Consider the following 22151-nt stretch of genomic DNA (forward strand, 5'->3'; position numbering starts at 1 on the left):
GATGGTTCCATTAACATAGATGATAGTCTTAATGGTGCCCCCAGGAGTTGTACAAAGCATGGACTGCATGGCAGTATGTAGCATTCCTGAATCGAAGAGCCCAACAATCTACTTAATTTTTCCCCTGCTAAAATAGATATTCTTCTAGTTGAACTGGGTTGAAATTCTAATTTAGCATTAGGACTACTTTTATTTGGTTCTTCATTTAGACTAACCTTGATTCTTCACTGGGGAACACATGAACAGAAACTTGGCTCAAGTTTCAGTTATTTTAAGTATTCTGCTAAGAGTTCAGAAATGAAATGAGAACCAAGTAAACTTTATGGTTTACAAATTTTACCTTTTCACATGGTAAGGAAAGACTAAAAGCATAGAAAGTGGCTTTGGAAATTCATTGTGTAATCACTTAAATATTACATCAAAATTTAATTTTAATTCCAAGCAGGCTTTTATATAGACACCCAGTTACTTCTCAGTGAAGAGTAAGTACCAAATGTTTTTTGGCACCGTTTTTTTTTTACATCTTTTTTGGAGTATAATTGCTTTACAATGGTGTGTTAGTTTCTGCTGTATAACAAAGTGAATCAGTTATACATATACATATGTTCCCATATCTCTTCCCTCTTGCGTCTCCCTCCCTCCCACCCTCCCTATACCACCCCTCTAGGTGGTCACAAAGCACCGAGCTGATCTCCCTGCGCTATGCAGCTGCTTCCCACTAGCTATCTACCTTACGTTTGGTAGTGTATATATGTCCATGCCTCTCTCGCTTTGTCACAGCTTACCCTTCCCCCTCCCCATATCCTCAAGTCCATTCTCTAGTAGGTCTGTGTCTTTATTCCCGTCTTACCCCTAGGTTCTTCATGATATTTTTTTTCTTAAATTCCATATATATGTGTTAGCATATGGTATTTGTCTTTCTCTTCCTGACTTACTTCACTCTGTATGACACACTCTAGGTCTATCCACCTTGTTACAAATAGCTCAATTTCGTTTCTTTTTATGGCTGAGTAATATTCCATTGTATATATGTGCCACATTCTTCTTTATCCATTCATCCGAAGATGGACGCTTAGGTTGTTTCCATCTCTTGGCTATTGTAAATAGAGCTGCAATGAACGTTTTGGTGCGTGACTCTTTTTGAATTATGGTTTTCTCAGGGTATATGCCCAGTAATGGGATTGCTGGGTCATATGGTAGTTCTATTTGTAGGTTTTTAAGGAACCTCCATACTGTTCTCCACAGTGGCTGTATCAATTTACATTCCCAGCCAACAGCGCAAGAGGGTTCCCTTTTCTCCACACCCTCTCCAGCATTTATTGTTTCTAGATTTTTTGATGATGGCCATTCTGACTGGTGTGAGATGATATCTCATTGTAGTTTTGATTTGCATTTCTCTAATGATTAATGAAGTTGAGCATTCTTTCATGTGTTTGTTGGCACTTTGTATATCTTCTTTGGAAAAATGTCTATTTAGGTCTTCTGCCCATTTTTGGATTGGGTTGTTTTTTTGTTATTGAGCTGCGTGAGCTGCTTATAAATTTTGGAGATTAATCCTTTGTCAGTTGCTTCATTTGCAAATATTTTCTCCCATTCTGAGGGTTGTCTTTTGGTCTTGTTTATGGTTTCCTTTGCTGTGCAAAAGCTTTGAAGTTTCATTAGGTCCCATTTGTTTATTTTTGTTTTTATTTCCATTTCTCTAGGAGGTGGTGGGTCAGAAAGGATATTGCTGTGATTTAATATGTCATAGAGTGTTCTGTCTATGTTTTCCTCTAAGAGTTTGATAGTTTCTGGCCTTACATTTAGGTCTTTAATCCATTTTGAGCTTATTTTTGTGTATGGTGTTAGGGAGTGATCTAATCTCATACTGTTACATGTACCTGTCCAGTTTGCCCAGCACCACTTATTGAAGAGGCTGTCCTTTCTCCACTGTACATTCCTGCCTCCTTTATCAAAGATAAGGTGACCATATGTGTGTGGGTTTATCTCTGGGCTTTCTATCCTGTTCCATTGATCAATCTTTCTGTTTTTGTGCCAGTACAATACTGTCTTGATTACTGTAGCTTTGTAGTATAGTCTGAAGTCAGGGAGCCTGATTCCACCAGCTCCGTTTTTCGTTCTCAAGATTGCTCTGGCTATTCGGGGTCTTTTGTGGTTCCATACAAATTGTGATTTTTTTGTTCTAGTTCTGTGAAAAATGCCAGTGGTAGTTTGATAGGGATTGCATTGAATCTGTAGATTGCTTTGGGTAGTATAGTCATTTTCACAACATTGATTCTTCCAATCCAAGAACATGGTATATCTCTCCATCTATTTGTATCATCTTTAATTTCTTTCATCAATGTCTCATAATTTTCTGCATACAGGTCTTTTGTCTCCATAGGTAGGTTTATTCCTAGATATTTTATTCTTTTTGTTGTAATGGCAAATGGGAGTGTTTTCTCAATTTCACTTTCAGATGTTTCATCATTAGTGTATAGGAATGCCAGAGATTTCTGTGCATTAATTTTGTATCCTGCTACTTTACCAAATTCATTGATTAGCTCTAGTAGTTTTCTGGTAGCATCTTTAGGATTCTCTATGTATAGTATCATGTCATCTGCAAACAGTGACAGCTTTACTTCTTCTTTTCCGATTTGTATTCCTTTTATTTCCTTTTCTTTTCTGATTGCTGTGGCTAAATCTTCCAAAACTATGTTGAATAAGAATGGTAGAGTGGGCAACCTTGTCTTGTTCCTGACCTTAGTGGAAATGCTTTCAGTTTTTCACCATTGAGGATGATGTTGGCTGTGGGTTTGTCATATATGGCCTTTATTATGTTGAGGAAAGTTCCCTCTATGCCTACTTTCTGCAGGGTTTTTATCATAAATAGGTGTTAAATTTTGTTAAAAGCTTTCTCTGCATCTATTGAGATGATTATATGGTTTTTCTCCTTCCATTTGTTAATATGGTTTATCACATTGATTGATTTGCATATATTGAAGAATCCTTGCATTCCTGGGATAAACCCCACTTGATCATGGTGTACGATCCTTTTAATGTGCTGTTGGATTCTGTTTGCTAGTATTTTGTTGAGGATTTTTGCATCTATGTTCATCAGTGATATTGGCCTATAGTTTTCTTTCTTTGTGACATCCTTGTCTGGTTTTGGTATCATGGTGATGGTGGCCTCGTAGAATGAGTTTGGGAGTGTTCCTCCCTCTGCTATATTTTGGAAGAGTTTGAGAAGGATAGGTGTTAGCTCTTCTCTAAATGTTTGATAGAATTTGCCTGTGAAGCCATCTGGTCCTGGGCTTTTGTTTGTTGGAAGATTTTAAATCACAGTTTCAATTTCAGTGCTTGTGATTGGTCTGTTCATATTTTCTATTTCTTCCTGATTCAGTCTTGGCAGGTTGTGCATTTCTAAGAATTTGTCCATTTCTTCCAAGTTGTCCATGTTATTGGCATAGAGTTGCTTGTAGTAATCTCTCATGATCTTTTGTATTTTCTACAGTGTCAGTTGTTACTTCTCCTTTTTCATTTCTAATTCTGTTGATTTGAGTCTTCTCGCTTTTTTTCTTGATGAGTCTGCCTAATGGTTTATCAATTTTGTCTATCTTTTCAAAGAACCAGCTTTTCGTTTTATTGATCTTTGCTATCGTTTCCTTCATTTCTTTTTCATTTATTTCTGATCTGATTTTTATGATTTCTTTCCTTCTGCTAACTTTGGGTTTTATTTGTTCTTCTTTCTCTAATTGCTTTAGGTGCAAGGTTAGGTTGTTTATTCGAGATGTTTCCTGTTTCTTAAGGTAGGATTGTATTGCTATAAACTTCCCCCTTAGAACTACTTTTGCTGCATCCCATAGGTTTTGGGTCGTCGTGTCTCCATTGTCATTTGTTTCTAGGTATTTTTTAATTTCCTCTTTGATTTCTTCAGTGATCAGTTCGTTATTAAGTGGTGTATTGTTTAGCCTCCATGTGTTTGTATTTTTTACAGAACTTTTCCTGTAATTGATATGTAGTCTCATAGCGTTGTGGTCAGAAAAGATATTTGAAACAATTTCAATTTTCTTAAATTTACCAAGGCTTGACTTGTGACCCAAGATATGATCTATCCTGGAGAATGTTCCATGAGCACTTGAGAAAAATGTGTATTCTGTTGTTTTTGGATGGAATGTCCTATAAATATTAATTAAGTCCATCTTGTTTAATGTATCATTTAAAGCTTGTGTTTCCTTATTTATTTTCATTTTGGATGATCTGTCCATTGGTGAAAGTGGGGTGTTAAAGTCCCCTACTATGAATATGTTACTGTCGATTTCCCCTTTTATGGCTGTTAGTATTTGCCTTATGTATTGAGGTGCTCCTATGGTGGGTGCATAAATATTTCCAATTGTTATATCTTCTTCTTGGATCGATCCCTTGATAATTATGTAGTGTCCTTCTTTGTCTCTTCTAATGGTCTTTATGTTAAAGTCTATTTTTTCTGATATGAGAATTGCTACTCCAGCTTTCTTTTGGTTTCCATTTACATGAAATACCTTTTCCCATCCCCTTACTTTCAGTCTGTATGTGTCTCTAGGTCTGAAGTGGGTCTCTTGTAGACAGCATATATATGGGTCTTGTTTTTGTATCCATTCAGCCAATCTGTGTCTTTTGGTGGGAGCATTTAGTCCATTTACATTTAAGGTAATTATCGATATGTATGTTCCTATTCCCATTTTCTTAATTGTTTTGGGTTCGTTATTGTAGGTCTTTTCCTTCTCTTGTGTTTCTTGCCTAGAGAAGTTCCTTTAGTATTTGCTGTAGAGCTGGTTTGGTGGTGCTGAACTCTCTCAGCTTTTGCTTGTCTGTAAAGGTTTTAATTTCTCCATCAAAACTGAATGATATCCTTGCTGGGTAGAGTAATCTTGGTTGCAGTTTTTTCTCCTTCGCCACTTTAAATATGTCCTGCCAGTCCCTTCTGGCTTGTAGAGTTTCTGCTGAAAGATCAGTTGTTAACCTTATGGGGATCCCCTTGTGTGTTATTTGTTGTTTTTCCCTTGCTGCTTTTAATATGTTTTCTTTGTATTTAATTTTTGACTGTTTAATATGTGTCTTGACATATTTCTCCTTGGATTTATCCTGTATGGGACTCTCTGTGATTCCTGGACTTGATTAACTATTTCCTTTCCCATATTAGGGAATTTTTCAACTATAATCTCTTCAAATATCTTCTCAGTCCCTTTTTTTTTTCTCTTCTTCTTCTGGAACCCCTATAATTCGAATGTTGGTGCGTTTAATGTTGTCCCAGAGGTCTCTGAGACTGTCCTCAGTTGTTTTCATTCTTTTTTCTTTATTCTGCTCTGCAGTAGTTATTTCCACTATTTTATCTTCCAGGTCACTTATCTGTTCTTCTACCTCAGTTATTCTGCTATTGATCACATCTAGAGTATTTTTAATTTCATTTATTGTGTTGTTCATCAGTGTTTGTTTCATCTTTAGTTCTTCTAGTTACTTGTTAAATGTTTATTGCATTTTGTCTATTCTATTTCCAAGATTTTGAATCAACTGTAGTATCATTATTCTGAATTGTTTTTCAGGTAGACTGCCTATTTCCTCTTCATTAATGTCTGGTGGGCTTTTATCTTGCTCCTTCATCTGCTGTGTGTTTTTCTGTCTCCTCATTTTGCTTATCTTACTGTGTTTGGGGTCTCCTTTTTGCAGGCTGCAGGTTCGTAGTTCCTGTTATTTTTGGTGTCTGTCCCCAGTGGCTAAGATTGGTTCAGTGGGTTGTGTAGGCTTCCTGGTGGAGGGGACTAGTGTCTGTGTTCTGGTGGATGAGGGTGGATCTTGTCTTTCTGGTGGGCAGGTGCACGTGTAGTGGTGTGTTTTGGGGTGTCTGTGGACTTATTATGATTTTAGGCAGCCTCTCTGCTAATGGGTGGGGTTGTGTTCCTGTCTTGCTAGTTGTTTGGCATAGGATGTCCAGCACTGTAGCTTGCTGGTCGTTGAGTGAAGCTGGGAGCTGTCGTTGAGATGGAGATCTCTGGGAGATTTTCTCTGTTTGATATTATGTGGAGCTGGGAGGTCTCTTGTGAACCAGTGTCCTGAAGTTGGCTCTCCCACCTGAGAGGCAGAGCACTGACTCCTGGCTGCAGCACCAAGAGCCTTTCATCCACAAGGCTCAGAATGAAAGGGAGAAAAAGTAGAAAGAAAGAATTAGTAGAAGGAGAAAGAAAGAAAGAAGGAAAGAAAGGAGGGAGGGAGGGAGGGAGGAAGAAGGGAAGGAAGGAGGGAAGGAAAGAAAGAAAGATGAAGTAAAATAAAATAAGATAAAATATAATAAATTTATTAAATAAAAAATAATTATTAAGAAAAAAATAAAAAAAAACAAACAAAACGGACGGATAGAACCCTAGGACAAATGGTGGAAGCAAAGCTGTACAGCATAAATATTGCTCTCAAAGTCCACCTCCTCAATTTGGGATGATTCGTTGTCTATTCATGTATTCCACAGACATCAAGTTGATTGTGGAGCTTTAATCCTCTGCTTCTGAGGCTGCTGGGAGAGATTTTCCTTTCTCTTCTTTGTTCTCATAGCTCCCAGGGGCTCAGCTTTTGATTTGACCCCGCCTCTTCGTGTAGGTCGCCGTAGGGCGTCTGTTCTTCGCTCAGACAGGACGGTGTTAAAGGAGCCGCTGATTCGGGGGCTCTGGCTCACTCAGGCCGGGGAGAGGGCGGGGCTCGGAGGGCGGGTCGAGCCTGCGGCGGCAGAGGCCGGCATGACGTTGCGGCAGAGGCCGGCATGACGTTGCACCAGCCTGAGGCGTGCCGTGAGTTCTCCTGGGGAAGTTGTCCCTGGATCCTGGGACCCTGGCAGTGGCGGGCTGGACAGGCTCCCCAGACGAGGTGTGTGGATAGTAAACTGTGCTCGCACACAGGCTTCTTGGTGGCGGCAGTAGCCGCCTTAGCGTCTCATGCCCGTCTCTGGGGTCCACGCTTTTAGCCGTGGCTCGCGCCCGTCTCTGGAGCTCCTTTAAGCAGCGCTCTTCATCCCCTCTCCTCGCGCACCAGGAAACAAAGAGGCAAGAAAAAGTCTCTTGCCTCTTCGGCAGGTCCAGACTTTTTCCCGGACTCCCTCCCGGCCAGCAGTGGCACACTAACCCCCTGCAGGCTGTGTTCACGCCGCCAACCCCAGTCCTCTCCCGGCGCTCCGACCGAAGCCCGAGCCTCAGCTCCCAGCCCCGCCCGCCCCGGCGGGGGAGCAGACAAGCCTCTCGGCCTGGTGAGTGCCGGTCGGCCCTGATCCTCTGTGCGGGAATCTCTCCGCTTTGCCCTCCGCAGCGCTCTTGCTGTGCTCTCCTCCGCGGCCCCGAAGCTTCCTCCCTCCGCCACCCGCAGTCTCCGCCCGCGAAGGGGCTTCCTAGTGTGTGGAAACTTTTCCTCCTTCACAGCTCCCTCCCACTGGTGCAGGTCCCGTCCCTATCCTTTTGTCTGTGTTTATTCTTTTTTCTTTTGCCCTACCCAGGTACGTGGGGGGTTTCTTGCGTTTTGGGAGGTCTGAGGTCTTCTGCCAGCGTTCAGTAGGTGTTCTGTAGGAGTTGTTCCACGTGTAGATGTATTTCTGGTGTATCTGTGGGGAGGAAGGTGATCTCCGCGTCTTACTCTTCCGCCATCTTCCCGGAAGCCTTCACCGGCTCTTTTTGACAGTGATTTTCAACAGTTAAAAAATTTTTCGTTTTTTGCAAATTCTCTTAGGAATATTTTTAAATGAATATTCTGACCATCTTGGAGACTAAAGACACATCCAAAATAATTAAATGATATACTCTTGAATTTCTCTGTGATATAACATTTATTTATAATCTCAGTAGAGAAAGTATATTTGTTTTTCTATGTTGTATTAGGGTAAAAAAAAAAAAAAAGGTTTATTCTGTCATAGAAATGTCCCTGAAGACCAAGTGGAGAGCAAAATTGTGCTTTAGATATTATTATCTAGGCTGGTTAATAACGTGTTTGTGAATACAAATGGACCTGCCACAACATAGTTTAAAAGGAACCCCCAAATCATCAGAGAATAACAAAAGTGGTATAGAAATGATCTGTTTCTGGAGTAGAAATACCAAAGTTACAATTAAAATGACCAAGTGTTTAATAGAAACAGTTTTAAAAAAAGGAAATGGTCATAATTCATTGATTGTTGAATATTTTCTTGCTAAAGTGATTTGTAAATTCTGTTTATCCTTTTCTTTCCTTTTTTGGAAGAGGGATGGAGGTTGTGGGCTTGGAGAGAGCAACAAGGTTAACATGAAGCAAACCTAGAATTTCAGATTTTATTCCCCTGTCCTATAAAATAGTCTATTCAATTAGAAAACTTTCAATGTATATTTAGCTGATTTTAGTGAGTATAAGTTAGTAATTTTTTAACTTCAAATGCATACTTAATAAGATATCTTTGTTTTGTTTTCTTTTTAGGTGCAAACCCAAATTATCCTGATGTAATTTATGAAGGTAGCTATCCTGTGGTCTGTATTTTGTATTTTTTTCAAAATGTTTGTCTAAAATGAAATAAAACAATTAAAAGAAGAACTAACTTTAAGCTCAGTTAAATATATACTTCAAGCATGACATAGGCCAAAATAATATTTCAAAAATCGTTCAGTATTGATGGCTGTTTTCCCTTGATATTTACAATGCCTGTAAATAACGTTTTCTCTCTCCTGCTTGTTCTTGGAAGTAGTAAATCCATTGCGCTGCAACAGACATTTTGTTTCCATAATTGGGAACTAATTACCTGTTTAAAAGCCATGACTACCAAGAAAAGGGAGGTGTATCAGTTTCTGGCCGTGACAGTAAAGCCAATTCAAAATTATGTTTCTTACAAAATGAGGAAGGCTGGCTCACACACAGGATCCTCAGAGGCAGGGCATGTTTTTTTTTTTTGTTTTTTGTTTTTAAATTAAATTTATTTATTTATGGCTGTGTTGGGTCTTCGTTTCTGTGTGAGGGCTTTCTCTAGTTGCGGCGAGCGGGGGCCACTCTTCATCGCGGTGCGCAGGCCTCTCACTATCACGGCCTCTCTTGCTGCGGAGCACAGGCTCCAGACGCGCAGGCCCAGTAGCTGCGGCTCACGGGCCTAGTTGCCCCGCGGCGTGTGGGATCTTCCCAGACCAGGGCTCGAACCCGTGTCCCCTACATTGGCAGGCGGATTCTCAACCACTGCGCCACCAGGGAAGCCCCAGGGCACGTTTTAAGGTTGGTAAAACCAGCAGCTCAACCATGTCATCAGGGATCCAAGTTTTTTTTTTTATCTCTGCACTCTCCTGCCCATTGTACTGGCTTCACTGAAGGCTGGTTTCTCTTACGGTTTTAAGATGAATCATTCACATTGATGAGAGAAAGGGAAGAGCTTTTGAAAGTGTTCCAGAAGAAAGAGAACTTTCCCAGAGACCTCCACCAAGCCCTCCTGTATCTGATTCAAGACTCAGTTGGGTCATGGTCCATTTTTGCCTCCAGTACTGAGAAGAGGGCTGGATTACCCTTGACTAGCTAGACCCATGCCTAGAGTTTCGATCAGCTTCCCCAGAGGATGTGCTTGATCCCCTTGAATAAAATGGGATTCTTCTAGGAATGTGGAAAGGGAGAAACCCAAAGATTCACTATATTAGCTTACCAAATATCTTATATTTACTTTGTTATTTTAATTGAATCCCAGGGCTGTTTTACTAGGTATGAAAATCCATCTTTAACAGTTTTCAAACCACCTTCATGACCAGGAGGCTTCCGTTTGGGGAAGTGGCAGGCTAAATTTCAAGACTTGGCTTGAAATTTAAGATTGATTAAAACTTACATTGATTAAAAAGATACATTTATATATTCTGTAAAATCTATTCTTTAATTTTATATACACGCCTTGACAAATGTGTATATTTATATTTTTAATATAAATATAGTTTATAATTTTAATATAAAACAATTCTCTGTATGTTTATTGTACGTGTGTATATTTAACTTGAGCTAATTTTAACTAGGGAATTACATTGTCTTTACCTGCTTTATGCATGTTAAGCCATCTTTCCTCCAAGCTGTGGTTTGGACAATTTTGTGCATGTGATTTGTGTATTTTTATTTTTATTTGTTCTGATATGGCTTAAAGAAAGTATGTCAAATTGTGTCACAGAGAAATATGTTTGAATTGTGATTTTCAGTTTTAAAATTATGTTTTGGACTCCTTTCCAATAACTTTTAAGACTCTAAAAATGTCATCTTTCCATTGGTCTCAGGTCACACTTTGGATCTTTGGGCTACAATGTCATGATATTAAACTATAGATACTTTAGTGGTTTAATTTTGCATGAGTAGCTGGATATAATATGAAAAGGGAAAATAAGCAGATAAATGATATCTCCTACTGTTTGGTTGAAATATTAATAAGTTCTAATATATTCAAAATGAAAATGGTGAGAATGTAGTTTTGCAGTTAAAAATAAAACAGCTACAGATAGAAAATATATGCTTTTTCTGTTAATTTTCATTCACATTCAAAGGAACACTCTGCTAGTAAAATTATAATTTAAATTGGTGGCCCTAAGGCCAGCTTGATAATTCTACCAAGGGAAGATTAGCTAGGGCTGCCTTAATGAGTTTGTTTGTTCAGGATGGAAATTGAAGGCACCATACCTATTTAGAATAAAAATACAAAAATTTATAAACAACATGGCCTGCAATAAGCTTACCAAAAACTTTTTATGACTTTTATATGTAATATGTTAATAAAAACTTTGTCTACAAAAAAATCATTTACTTATATCCTGATCCCTGTAGACTAAAATTGATTCAGAAGAGCAACTGCATTTGAGAACTGAGAACATACCCTCACAATTCTAAATGTTGTATGGGTGAAGTTCCCTACACATTAATTCTGAAACTGATATATTGGCAATTCAGAGCTCTTCAAAAAAGTTCAGATGTGGACCCAAGTTCCCTATTGGTGCCGATTCCACGTTCTACCTTGAGTGCTTCTGCCTCGGAAATCAGAGCTGCTGATTTCAAGCCTGGTTCATGTCTAGGCTCTGTTGCCTTCTTGCCAGTTGACTTTAGACTAGTCATTTAACATCCCTTAGCTCTCATTCTGCAGCTGTAAAACTTGTGGTTAGACTCGATTTCCAAAGACCCTTCCAGGTCTGTAAATCTGGCTCTTACATGATCGATTCTTTTTTGTATTTTCATTAAATACTTTATCAAAAAAGGAATATATTCTTATGTGCAAAGAAAAATCCTAGACCTGGCTTGGAATTTGACCAAACAAAACAATGATGTAAAGATCTGGGCTGAATATAATTTTCGCATCGCACAGTCCTAACGCTGCAATGGATTTAACCCAACGGCGGGTCACGCTTCTCCCCAGCCACGCTGTCAGTGGTTTGGAATCTTGTAATTTGTCTTGCTTCATTCTGGGTTGTACTGTGGCCTCATGTTTGTTGGCAGCCTAATGACAACTTCATACTTCCTTCTTTTTCCCCTTTCTCCAATTTAAGATTATGGGACTGCGGCAAATGACATTGGGGACACCACGAACAGAAGTAATGAAATCCCTTCCACAGATGTTGCTGACAAAACCGGTCGGGAACATCTCTCGGTGAGTGGGATACTTAAGTGTTTCGTGGAATGGTTCTGAGCATTTTGGATGCTTGAATGTTGAAGGAATGGAGCTGCTTCAGTGCGAGTCTTTCAACAAAACATTTTTATTGTGCAGCTATAAATAGAGTGTTGAAGTGTGGAGAAACTAATGGAAGGGTTTAAGAGAGTGATAAAGGTACCATATAGCCTGTGACCTACTGCTGGTGATTCCTGTTTTAAATATCTGTCCTTTAAAAGATTATTGCTAGAAGAGCAAGAAACCAGCTTTCTCATTCAGGGACATGTAGAGTTTTTTCTATCTCCACACCTGTCTCCTTAAATATTTTAATAAAAATTTCAGTGCCCACCAAATGTAAGGAATCCAGTAGGTTCTGGAAGGGACAGGCCGTGGGGGGATATAAACATACGAATGAAACACGTATCTGTCCCTTTGGAGCTTACACTTAAATTAAGTCAGAGACCTGAGACGTGAATATTAGCACCTAAATTACAAACAGAGGCTGAGCAAGGCAATGCAAGAGAGCGAAGGACAGGGGCAGGCGCCCTGTTCCTTCCTGCTGGGAGAGCCAGAGGAGTCTTTGCGGGACAGGTGGCCTTTTCCATGGCCTGTGCGGAATGCCTGGGATTTGGACATAGCGGAAACGAAGGGCAGGGCGTTTTGGGTGTGTGAGCCTGAGCCTGCAGTCTGGAAGCATTCTTGCTTGGAAGGTAAGGCGTATGAGGGAGGGCGGTCCGAGGCAGGGCCATGAGGTCTTGAACCACAGTGCCAGGTAGTTAGCTTTATGGCGCAGGGAGGAGCATTGAAGGGAGCGTGAGTGAGCAGCAGGGCTGCATCTCCCTAGGACTGTGTGGCAGGGCTGGTCTGTCAGCTGCTCAGGTCAAAACCCAGCAGATTCCTCCATTCTTTTCTTTTCCTCCCTGTCTTGTGCGCCCAGTCTAACATCCTGTGAGTTCTGCCTCCTTGTAAACCACCAACCCATCCATATCTCCCCACCTCCCCAGCCTCAGCCACAGGCTAACCCAGGGGCTGGCAAACTATGGCCCTCGGGCCAAGTCTGGCTTATGCCTGTTTGGGGGCAGTCTACAGGCTAAGAATAGTTTTTACATTTTTAAGTGGTTTGAAAAAAACTCAAAAGAAGCGTGACATTTTGTGACAAATGAAAATTTTATGAAATTCACATGTCAGTGTCCATAAATAAAGTTTTATTGGAACACAGTCATGCCTATTTACATATCATCTGTGGCTACTTTTGCGCTACAGGGGCATGTGGAGTAGTTGCAGCAAAGTCTGTATGGCCTGCAGTGCTGGAAATATTTATCATCTGGCCCTTTGCCGAGAAAGTTTGCCGCAATTGCTTGTTCCTGGATGACTGCCACAGCCTCCTACCCTGTCCCCCCTCCCACTCTTGTGATCTTCTGGCCATTCTCCATATAGCAGCCTGAGTGACTTTTTTAAATAAGTTTTTTATTTTATAAGTTTCATCTGTACTACCTTGTGATCCAACATCTGAATACACTAAAAAGTGATCAGCCCCAGAAGTCTAGTTGGTATCCATCTCCATACAGTTGACCTCATTTACCCATTTTGCCCACCCCCAGCTCCCTTCCTTTCTGGTAACCACTAATCTGATCTCTGTATCTATGAGTCTGTTTCTATTTTGTTTTCTTTGTTTGCTTGTTTTTTTTTTTTGATTCTACAAATGAGTGAAATCATATGGTATTTGTCTTTCTCTGTATGACTTATTTCAGTTAACATAATACCTTTAAGGTCCATCCATGTTGTCACAAATGGCAGGATTTCATTGCTTTTAATGGCTGAGTAATATTCCATTGTGTATATATACCACATCTTCTTTATCCATTTGTCTATTGATGAACACTTAGGTTGTTACCACATCTTGGCTATTGTAAATAGTGCTGCATTGAACATACAGGTGCATATATCCTTTTGAATTAGTGTTTTCGTGTTCTTGTATAAATAGCCAGAAGTGGAATAGCTGGGTCATGTGGTAGTTCTATTTTGAAGTTTTTCAGGAATCTCCATACTGTTTTACATAGTGACTGCACTAATTTACAGCCGCACCAACAGTGTATGAGGATTCCCTTTTCTCAGCATCCTTGACAACATTTGTTATTTCTTGCTTTTCAATAATAGCCATACAAACAGGTGTGAGGTGATATCTCACTGCAGTTCTGATTTGCATTTCCCTAATAATTAGTGATGTTGAACATCTTTTCATGTGCTTATTGGCCATCTGTATGTCTTTGGAAAAATGTCTATTCAGATCTCCTGTACATTTTTACAAACAAATTGGTTGTTTGTTTTTCTGTTGTTGAGTTGTATGAGTTCTTTATATATTTTGGATCTTAACCCCTTATCAGATATGTGATTTGCAAATATCTTCTTCCACTCAGGAGGTTGAATTTTTATTTTGATAATGGTTTCCTTCACTGTGCAGAGCTTTTTAGTTTGATGTAGTACCATTTGTTTATTTTTGCTTTTGTTTCCCTTGCCTTTGGATTCAGATCCACAAAAACATTAAAACTAATGTCAGTGAGGTTACTGCCTATGTTTTCCTGTAAGAATTTTATGGTTTCAGGTCTTACATTCAAATCTTTAATCCATTTTGAGTTAATTTTTGTGTGTGGCATGAGATAGTGGTCTAGTTTCATTCTTTTGCTTGTGGCTGTCCAGTTTTCCCTGCACCATTTATTGAAGAGACTATCCTTTTTCCACTGTATGTTCTTTGCTCCTTTGTTGTAAATTAATTGTCCGTATACGTATGGGTTTATTTCTGGATTCTCACTGCTGTTCTCTTGATCTGTGTGTCTGTTTTTGTGCCAGTACTATATTGTTTTGATTACTATAGTTTTGTAGTACAGTTTGAAATCAGGGAGTGAGATACCTCCAGCTTTGTTCTTCTTTCTCATGATAGTTTTGGCTATTCGGGTTCTTTAGTGGTACTATTCAAATTTTAGGATTATTTGTCCTAGGTCTATGAGATATGCCATTGGAATTTTGATAGGGATTACACTGAATCTGTAGGTTACTTTGGGTACTATGGACATTTTACAATATTAATTCTTCCAGTTCTTGAATATGGAATATCTTTCCACTTATTTGTGTCTTTTTCAATTTCTTTCGTCAGGGTCTTATAGTTTTCCGTGTGTTGGTCTTTCACTTTTGGTTAAATTTATTCCTAGTTATTTTATTCTTTTGGTGCAATTGTAAATGGGATTATTTTCTTAATTTCTCTTTCTGATAGATCATTATTAGTGTATAGAAATGCCATACATTTTATCATGTCATCTGAAAATCATGACAGTTTTTACTTCCTCCTTTCTGATTTGGATGCCTTGTATTTCTTTTTCTTGCCTAATTTCTATGACTAGGACTTCCAACCCTGTGTTGAATGAAAGTGGCAAGAGTGGGCATCCTTGTCTTGATCCTGATCTTAGATGAAAAGCTTTCTGCTTTTCACTACTGAGTATGATGTTAGCTGTGGGTTTGTCATATATGGCCTTTATTATGTTGAAGTATGTTCCCTCTGTACCCACTTTGTTGAGTTGTTATCATAAGTGGATGTTGAATTTTGTCAGGTGCTTTTTTCTTCATTTATTGAGATGATCATGTGATTGTTTACCCTTCATTTTGTTAATGTTCTGTATCGCATTGATTGATTTGCAGATATTGAACCATCCTTGAATCCCTGGAATAAATTATATTTCATTGTGGTGTATGATCCTTTTAATGCATTATTGGATATGTTTTGCTAATATTCGTTGAGGATTTTTGTATCTGTGTTCATCAGGAATATTGGCCGGTAATGCTCTCTTTTTTTGTGGTGTCCTTGTCTGGTTTTGGTATCAGGAAAATGCTAGCTTTGTAGAATGTGTTTGGAAGGCTTCCTTCCTCTTCAATTTTCTGGAAGAATTTGAGAAGGACAGGTCTTAAATATTCTTGGAATGTTTTGTAGAATTTGCCATTGAAGCCCTTTTGTCCTGGGCTTTTGTTTGTTGAGAGAATTTTGATTGCTGTTTCAATTCCCTTACTAGTAATTTGTCTATTCAGATTTTCTTTTTCTTCATAATTCATTCTTGGAAAATTGTGTTTCTAGGAGTTTATCCATTTGTTCTAGGTTGTCCAATTTTTTGGCAAATAATTGTTTATGATAATCTCTTATGATCCTTTGTTTTTCTATGGTGTCATTGTTATTTCTCCTCTTTCATTTCTGATTTTATATATGAGTCCTCTCTTTTTTTATTAGTCTAGCTAAAGTTCTATTGATTTTGTTTATTTTTTTAAAGAACCAGCTCTTAGTTTTATTGATCTTTTCTACTTTTCAGTCTTTATTTATTTCTGCTCTGATTTTTATTATTTCCTTCCTTGTACTAATAATGGGCTTCATTTGTTATTCTTTTTCTAGTTCCTTTAGGTGTAAAGTTAGACTGCTTATTTGGGATTTTTCTAGTGTCTTGAAGTTGGCCTGTATTGCTATGAACTTCCCTCTTGTAACCACTTTTGCTTCATTCCAAAGATTTTGGTATGTTGTATTTCTGTTTTTATTCATTGCTATGTATTTTTTTTAAATTTCTCCTTTTATTTCTTCAAAGACCCATTGGTTGTTTAGTAGCATGTTGCTTAATCTTCACGTTTTTGTAGTCTTTCCCATTTTTTCCTTGTGATTGATTTCCAGTTTCATACAATTGTCAGTGGAGAAGATGCTTGATATGATTTTAATCCTCTTGTATTTATTAAGACTTGTTTAGTGACCTAACATGTGATCTATCTTGGAGAATCTTCCATGTGCACTTGAGAAGAATGTATATCTACTGCTTTTGGGTGGAATGTTCTTTGTATGTCCAGTAAGGTCATCTGGTATGTGTCAAAGTCTGATGTTTCCTTATTAATTTTCTGTTTGGATAATCTATCCATTGGTGTAAGTGGGGTGTTAAAGTCCCCTACTATTATTGCATTACTCTCAATTTCTCCCTTTAAGTACATTAATATTTGCTCTATGTATCTTGGTGCTCCTGTGTTGGGTGCATATACATTTGTAAATGTTACATCTTCTTGCTGGATTGACCCCTTTATCATTATGTAATGCCCTTTGTCTTTTATTACTGTGTTTGTTTTGTCTGTTATTCCAGCTTTCTTTTTTTTCCATTTGCCTGGAATATCTTTTTCAATCTCTTCATTTTCAGTCTTTGTGTATTCTTTCTTCTGAAGTGAGTATCTTAGAGGCAACATATAGATAGACTATGCTTTTTTATCTGTTCAGTTGCTCTTTTAATTGGTGAATTTAGTCCTTTTACATTTAAAGTAATTATTGACCAGTATGTATTGCTATCATTTTGGTAGTTGTTTTATGGCTGTCTTTGTAGTTCCTTTCTGTTCCTTTCTTATTCTCTTTCTCTCTTACCTTGTGTTTTGGTGGTTTTCTTTAGTGTTATGTTTAGATTCCCTTATCATTTTTTTCCTGGATTTACTATAAGTTTTTCCCTTGTGGTTACTATGAGGTTCACATATAACATCCTATGTAAGTAGTAGCCTATTTTAAGTTGGTAGCAACTTAAATTTGAACACATTCCAAAGCTTTATCTTTCTTACTCCCCATTCCCCCATTTTATACTTGTGATGGCACAAGTGGAGGCTTTGTTCATCTAGTTTTCAGGTCCCTTTCTGAGGGAATTATTTCATATTTAGTTGAAAGATTTGCTGTGTCCATGGTAGGAGATGAGTTTAGGATCTTCTTACACCACACTTGAGCCTTCTCCCTTGAGTGATCACTCTTTTATTATCATTCTCAGAGTCTTCCCAATGCATTGTAATAAAACTTTTGTTATAGAAACCAACTCCTCATGGTGGTTAACAGGGCCCTACATATCTTGACCTTGTCTGTCTCTCTGACTTCATCTCCATACTCTCTTCACTGTTTACCAACTATCTTTTTAAAATACTCTCTTGCATGTTCCAGGCTTACTCTTGTCTCACAGCCTTCACATTTGCCGTTCCCTTTAGAAGGTATGCACTTCCCAATGGTCATCACATAGCTTTAGCTAGAGTGACCAGCAGCAGCCATTACCCTGTTTCATTTTCTTCTGAGCAGTTATTATTGTGTGTAATTACCTTGATTATTTATTTGTTTACATGTTCAATATCTTTTTCCCTTCCCTGATTCTTTAGTAAGATTCTTAGTATAGGCAACTCAGTGTTTTTCATGGCTGTATCCCTAGTCCTTAGAATAGTGCCTGGCACCTAGGAGGTGATTAGACTAATGATGAACGCTATAGAATGGGTTTCAGAAGAGAGGGATTAGAAGTGGGGTGATGATGATTTAGGTGTCTGGTGCAATGATAAAGAGATGTGATGGGTATTTAAACCAGGGCCATGCAGTGGGACCAGGAGGCTCATAAATAGATACAACTTAACTGCAACTCAAAATATGCACATCCAGTATTTGGAGACACACACCACACACACATTTCCACAGATGACTATATGCATTGCATTGAAATAACAAGGAAAACTGTTGTGTTAAATCAACTGAAGAATGTTTTCTAATTCCTGCCTTATGCATTTATTTCAGTTTTTACTCTCATACCAAACCACTTAATGTTTCTTGGTTTGAGAACGTTGTTTGCATATGTAAGGAATCCAAGGAACATGTGTTAAGCCCACAAATGTGTATGTATTCCAATTACTAAAAATTATATACCAACTTCAGTTTTCTCTTTTGAACCCAAATGATAAATTTAAGCCCCCAATTGGCGTATCTTGATGTTTGAACTATCTATAGTAGTGTCATTGGAAGGCAAGATGAGTGAAAATAATCTTCATTGAAAGTCTGTATGTTTCGACTTCACCTGTGGCTCTTAGAGATCTGCATGAGAGATACAAGGCAATGTTTTGTAGAATTTAAAGAAAACTTTTAAATTATGTGTGGATCAAATATTTGATACATAACAGTCCCTGATCACAGGAAAGATCATTAGATTAGAAAAAGAGTTTCAGAGTCAGGGAGCTGATACAAAATTCAAAGGTGTTTTCAGAGCATTTGCAAGACAGCCTTAAGCAGTCACCTTTCTGGTCTAGCAGATGCTCCTCATGAACCCTGCTGGATTTTCAGAGGAGAGCAGCTCTTTGTTCTGTGCTGAGAGGTAGCCTCAGATAAAAACCAACTAACCAACCAACCAACCAAACAAACAAACAAACTCACTCCTGCTTTTCTCCCATGTGAAGACCACCCCCACCCCAGCACACATGCACAGAGTACATGAAATTCTGTATTTATCAAATAACTTGTTTTTGAGGAAATGATTCTTCTCATTGTCACAGGAGTTTTTGTTTATTAAAGGATTCTTTACATTTAGAACTGCTTCAATAGGTTTAAATATTTGTTAGCAGATCATCAGCTGCTTTTCTGGAGAAGAACACCTTTCCATTTTCTAAGATGACTTAAATATTCTTTAATGAAGTAGATAATGCAGGGCAGGTATTATTATCCCCACGTACAAGTGAGGAAACAGAGGCTGGGAGAAGTGAAGCACCTGTGAGGTCTCACAGCTGGTAAAGGCAAGGTATCCTGGGTTCATTAGGACATAGGTCTCTTGAATGCCAGCTGAGTACTTTCCAAAGTGGGTAAGACTGTGGTTCTGCAGAGTGATCCTGGGACTCAGGGCAAGTCCTCCAAATGTCTCTCTGTCCCAGGTTCCTTATCTATAAAATAGTGTTTGAACTCATTTATTAATGAATTCTTCTTTCATCTGTAGAATTTTGGAATTTAATAATAGGGTAGAGAAACTTACAGCTAAAATATTATGATCTCTTTCCCTTGCAAATGTTAGTTAGAAATAAAGATTGAGAAAGAAACATCCGAAATCATTAGGTAAGTTTGAGGGAAATGATCTTGGTTAGAACAAGTTGATTTATAACTAGCCTTTTAGGAATCACTACCACTCTATTTATATATAGGCCACAGAGACAGAGTTAAGTTTGTACTCAGACATCTGCAGAAGCATTCTGTGGGACAGCCACTCACAGCTGAAGCACCAGAGGAGAGAATGATTACACCTTTGCTCCATCCTAGCCAACTGTTTGGCATGTGCTCTTTTCTGTGCTTTGTAGCTTATTTAATGCTGTCCCCATCTGACCCCATCTGAAGGTGCTGTGGAGGGATTAGCCATATGTTTTTATTATCCTGCCTTCGCTCTCAGCCACATGCTTTGGAGAGGCAATGTAGTGGGTAAATCACACATAAATCACAGGTTTTATACTTGAGCAGACTTTGATTCCAATCCCAAGTTTGAGAGGTATGATCTTGGGCTGCTTATTTATTTATTTATTTTATAAATCTCAGTTTTATCATCATCATCATAGCCAACATAATTAATTACTTATTATAGTAAGCACTATGTCAAGCCCATTATCTGCATTGACTAATTGAGGATTTGTAACAACCTGCAAGGTAGTGTTATCATATTTTCTATTTTATACATGAGGTTTATGAGATGCTGAGAGGTTAAGTAATTTGGAAACCATGTAGTTAGTAAGTGGTAAATCTAAATTTCAAACTCAGGAACAATCCATATTCTTAATCTCCACTTGACACTGCCTCTCACTGTGGGCTGGGTATATCAGTCAGGATAAGCTATGCTGCAGTAACAAAACCCCCCAAATGTCAGTGGCTTAAAACAACAGACGTTTATTTATTGCTTCATTACACGTATCGGCTGGGAGCTCTATCAGCATCATCCTCATTCCAAGATGAGGCTGACAAGGCAGCCGCCTTTTGAAAAGTTAGCATTTATTATGGCACAGAGAAAGAGAGCACTACCCTTGCACTGTTAACGCTGCTATTATTGATGAATAATTTTTTTTGTGGGGGGCTCTCCTGGGCACTGCAGGATCTTTAGCAGCATCCCTGGCCTTGACCCACTAGATGCTAGTAGCACCTTTCTCCCAGTTGTGACAACTCCAAATTGCCAAATGTCCCCTGGGTGCAACATTATCCTCGGTTGAGAACCACTGCTTTAGTCTAAGATCTTGCAGTAAGCAGTGAAATCCTCCTCCTGGCAGTGATACAAGTCTCAACTCATTGGCCAGAACTAGTCACCTGAACCCATCTCACCACAAGGAAGCCAGGAAGTGAATCCTACAAAGGGAAACACAGGGGAAAACAGAAATGTTTGGGAAACAGCACTAATGATCACCACAGATGGGGACAATAATAATATGTCATATGGACTGTTATGTGGATTAAATGAAACTTAGACATTTAAGTCAGTATGGACATCTAGGACAGTTTAGGCAAACTATATCCAAATCCAGCTGTCCATCTGTTGTGGTAAATAAAGTTTTATTGGAACACAGACATGCCCATTTGTTTGCATATTGTCTGTGGCTGTTTTCACACTACAGCAGGGGAGTTGTCTAGTTGCAACACAGACTGTAGGTCCCCAGAGCCTAAAATATTTAATATATGACCCTTTACAGGAAAAGTTTGCCAACTCCTGGTTTATAGAAACAAATTTATTTTGGAAGCAGGACTTTGGGGTAAACAGCCAAAATGGAAGATGATGCATAGTCCTGTGTCGATCTTTGTTTCTAAATTGTTAGTGTGTACTTAGCATTATGCACTTGTGCCTCTGTGATCCCCAGCTTGGGGCTGTGACAGGATTCACAAAGATCTGCATCTACTCTCTCTCCTTGTATGATTCACAACTTGCAGCTACACCTTTAAGTTAAAAAAACAACTTTGTATTGATCTTTCTCATACATACAGAAAAATTCACACGTCATAAGTCTACAGCCTCATGAGCTTTCACAGGCTGTGCTCACCCACAAGTGCCTTCCTGCTCCCTTGCAGACCTACTCACTGCTCTAGGGCACCCTGACTTCTAAGAGCAACAGTAGTCAACTTAAAAAAAAAAAATTTATCATGGACAGTTTTCAAACATGTACAGTGGTAGAGAAAATCATGAATGAACCCCATTATATCTTTCAGCAGCTTCAAAAATTATTAGTATTTTGTCATTCATGTTTTATATACTCTCTCTCTCACTTCTCTCTCCAGATAGGTAGGTAGGTAGGTACATAGGTAGATAGATGGATGGGGAGAGATAAAATATCTATTATCTATACATTATATAATAATATAGGATGTATTAGTATATGTTAATCTGTATAATATCAATTGGGTCCCCATTTTTATAAGCTTTAACTTATCTTTTCTCATTTGTAGAGATAGGGATAATAATAGGACCTGCATAAATCTTCCTAGGGTTGTTAAAGATTAATTGATATCCATAAAGCTCTTAGAAAAGCAGGTAGTAAGTATTCAATAAATATTAACCATCTCCATCAAAATCAGCATCACCTGGATTTAAGAAACTAATTATCAAGACCATAACTGCCCTCCCTTCCTTTCTCTAGGTCTATGCTGTGGTGGTAATTGCATCTGTAGTAGGATTTTGTCTGCTGGTAATGCTGTTTCTGCTGAAGTTGGCAAGACACTCCAAGTTTGGCATGAAAGGTAAGAAGGGTTGTG

General features: G+C 38.6%; 1 protein-coding gene across 5 annotated transcripts in view; it reads left to right on the forward strand.

The window, feature by feature from the left end:
* The window catches only part of NTRK2 (neurotrophic receptor tyrosine kinase 2), a 376063-nt gene that overhangs the window by 75430 nt on the left and 278482 nt on the right, over window positions 1–22151 (forward strand). For 4 of the 5 annotated variants that reach the window (XM_060155345.1, XM_060155347.1, XM_060155348.1 and 1 more), the window contains exons 9-11: window positions 8437–8472; window positions 11499–11599; window positions 22037–22136. In XM_060155345.1, the coding sequence (XP_060011328.1) occupies window positions 8437–8472; window positions 11499–11599; window positions 22037–22136 (237 nt within the window). The remainder of the gene's footprint in view (window positions 1–8436; window positions 8473–11498; window positions 11600–22036; window positions 22137–22151) is intronic. The other variant, XM_060155346.1, reaches the window with a different exon arrangement.

This window comes from Lagenorhynchus albirostris, chromosome 7 (assembly GCF_949774975.1).
Source record: "Lagenorhynchus albirostris chromosome 7, mLagAlb1.1, whole genome shotgun sequence".
NCBI lineage: Eukaryota > Metazoa > Chordata > Mammalia > Artiodactyla > Delphinidae > Lagenorhynchus > Lagenorhynchus albirostris.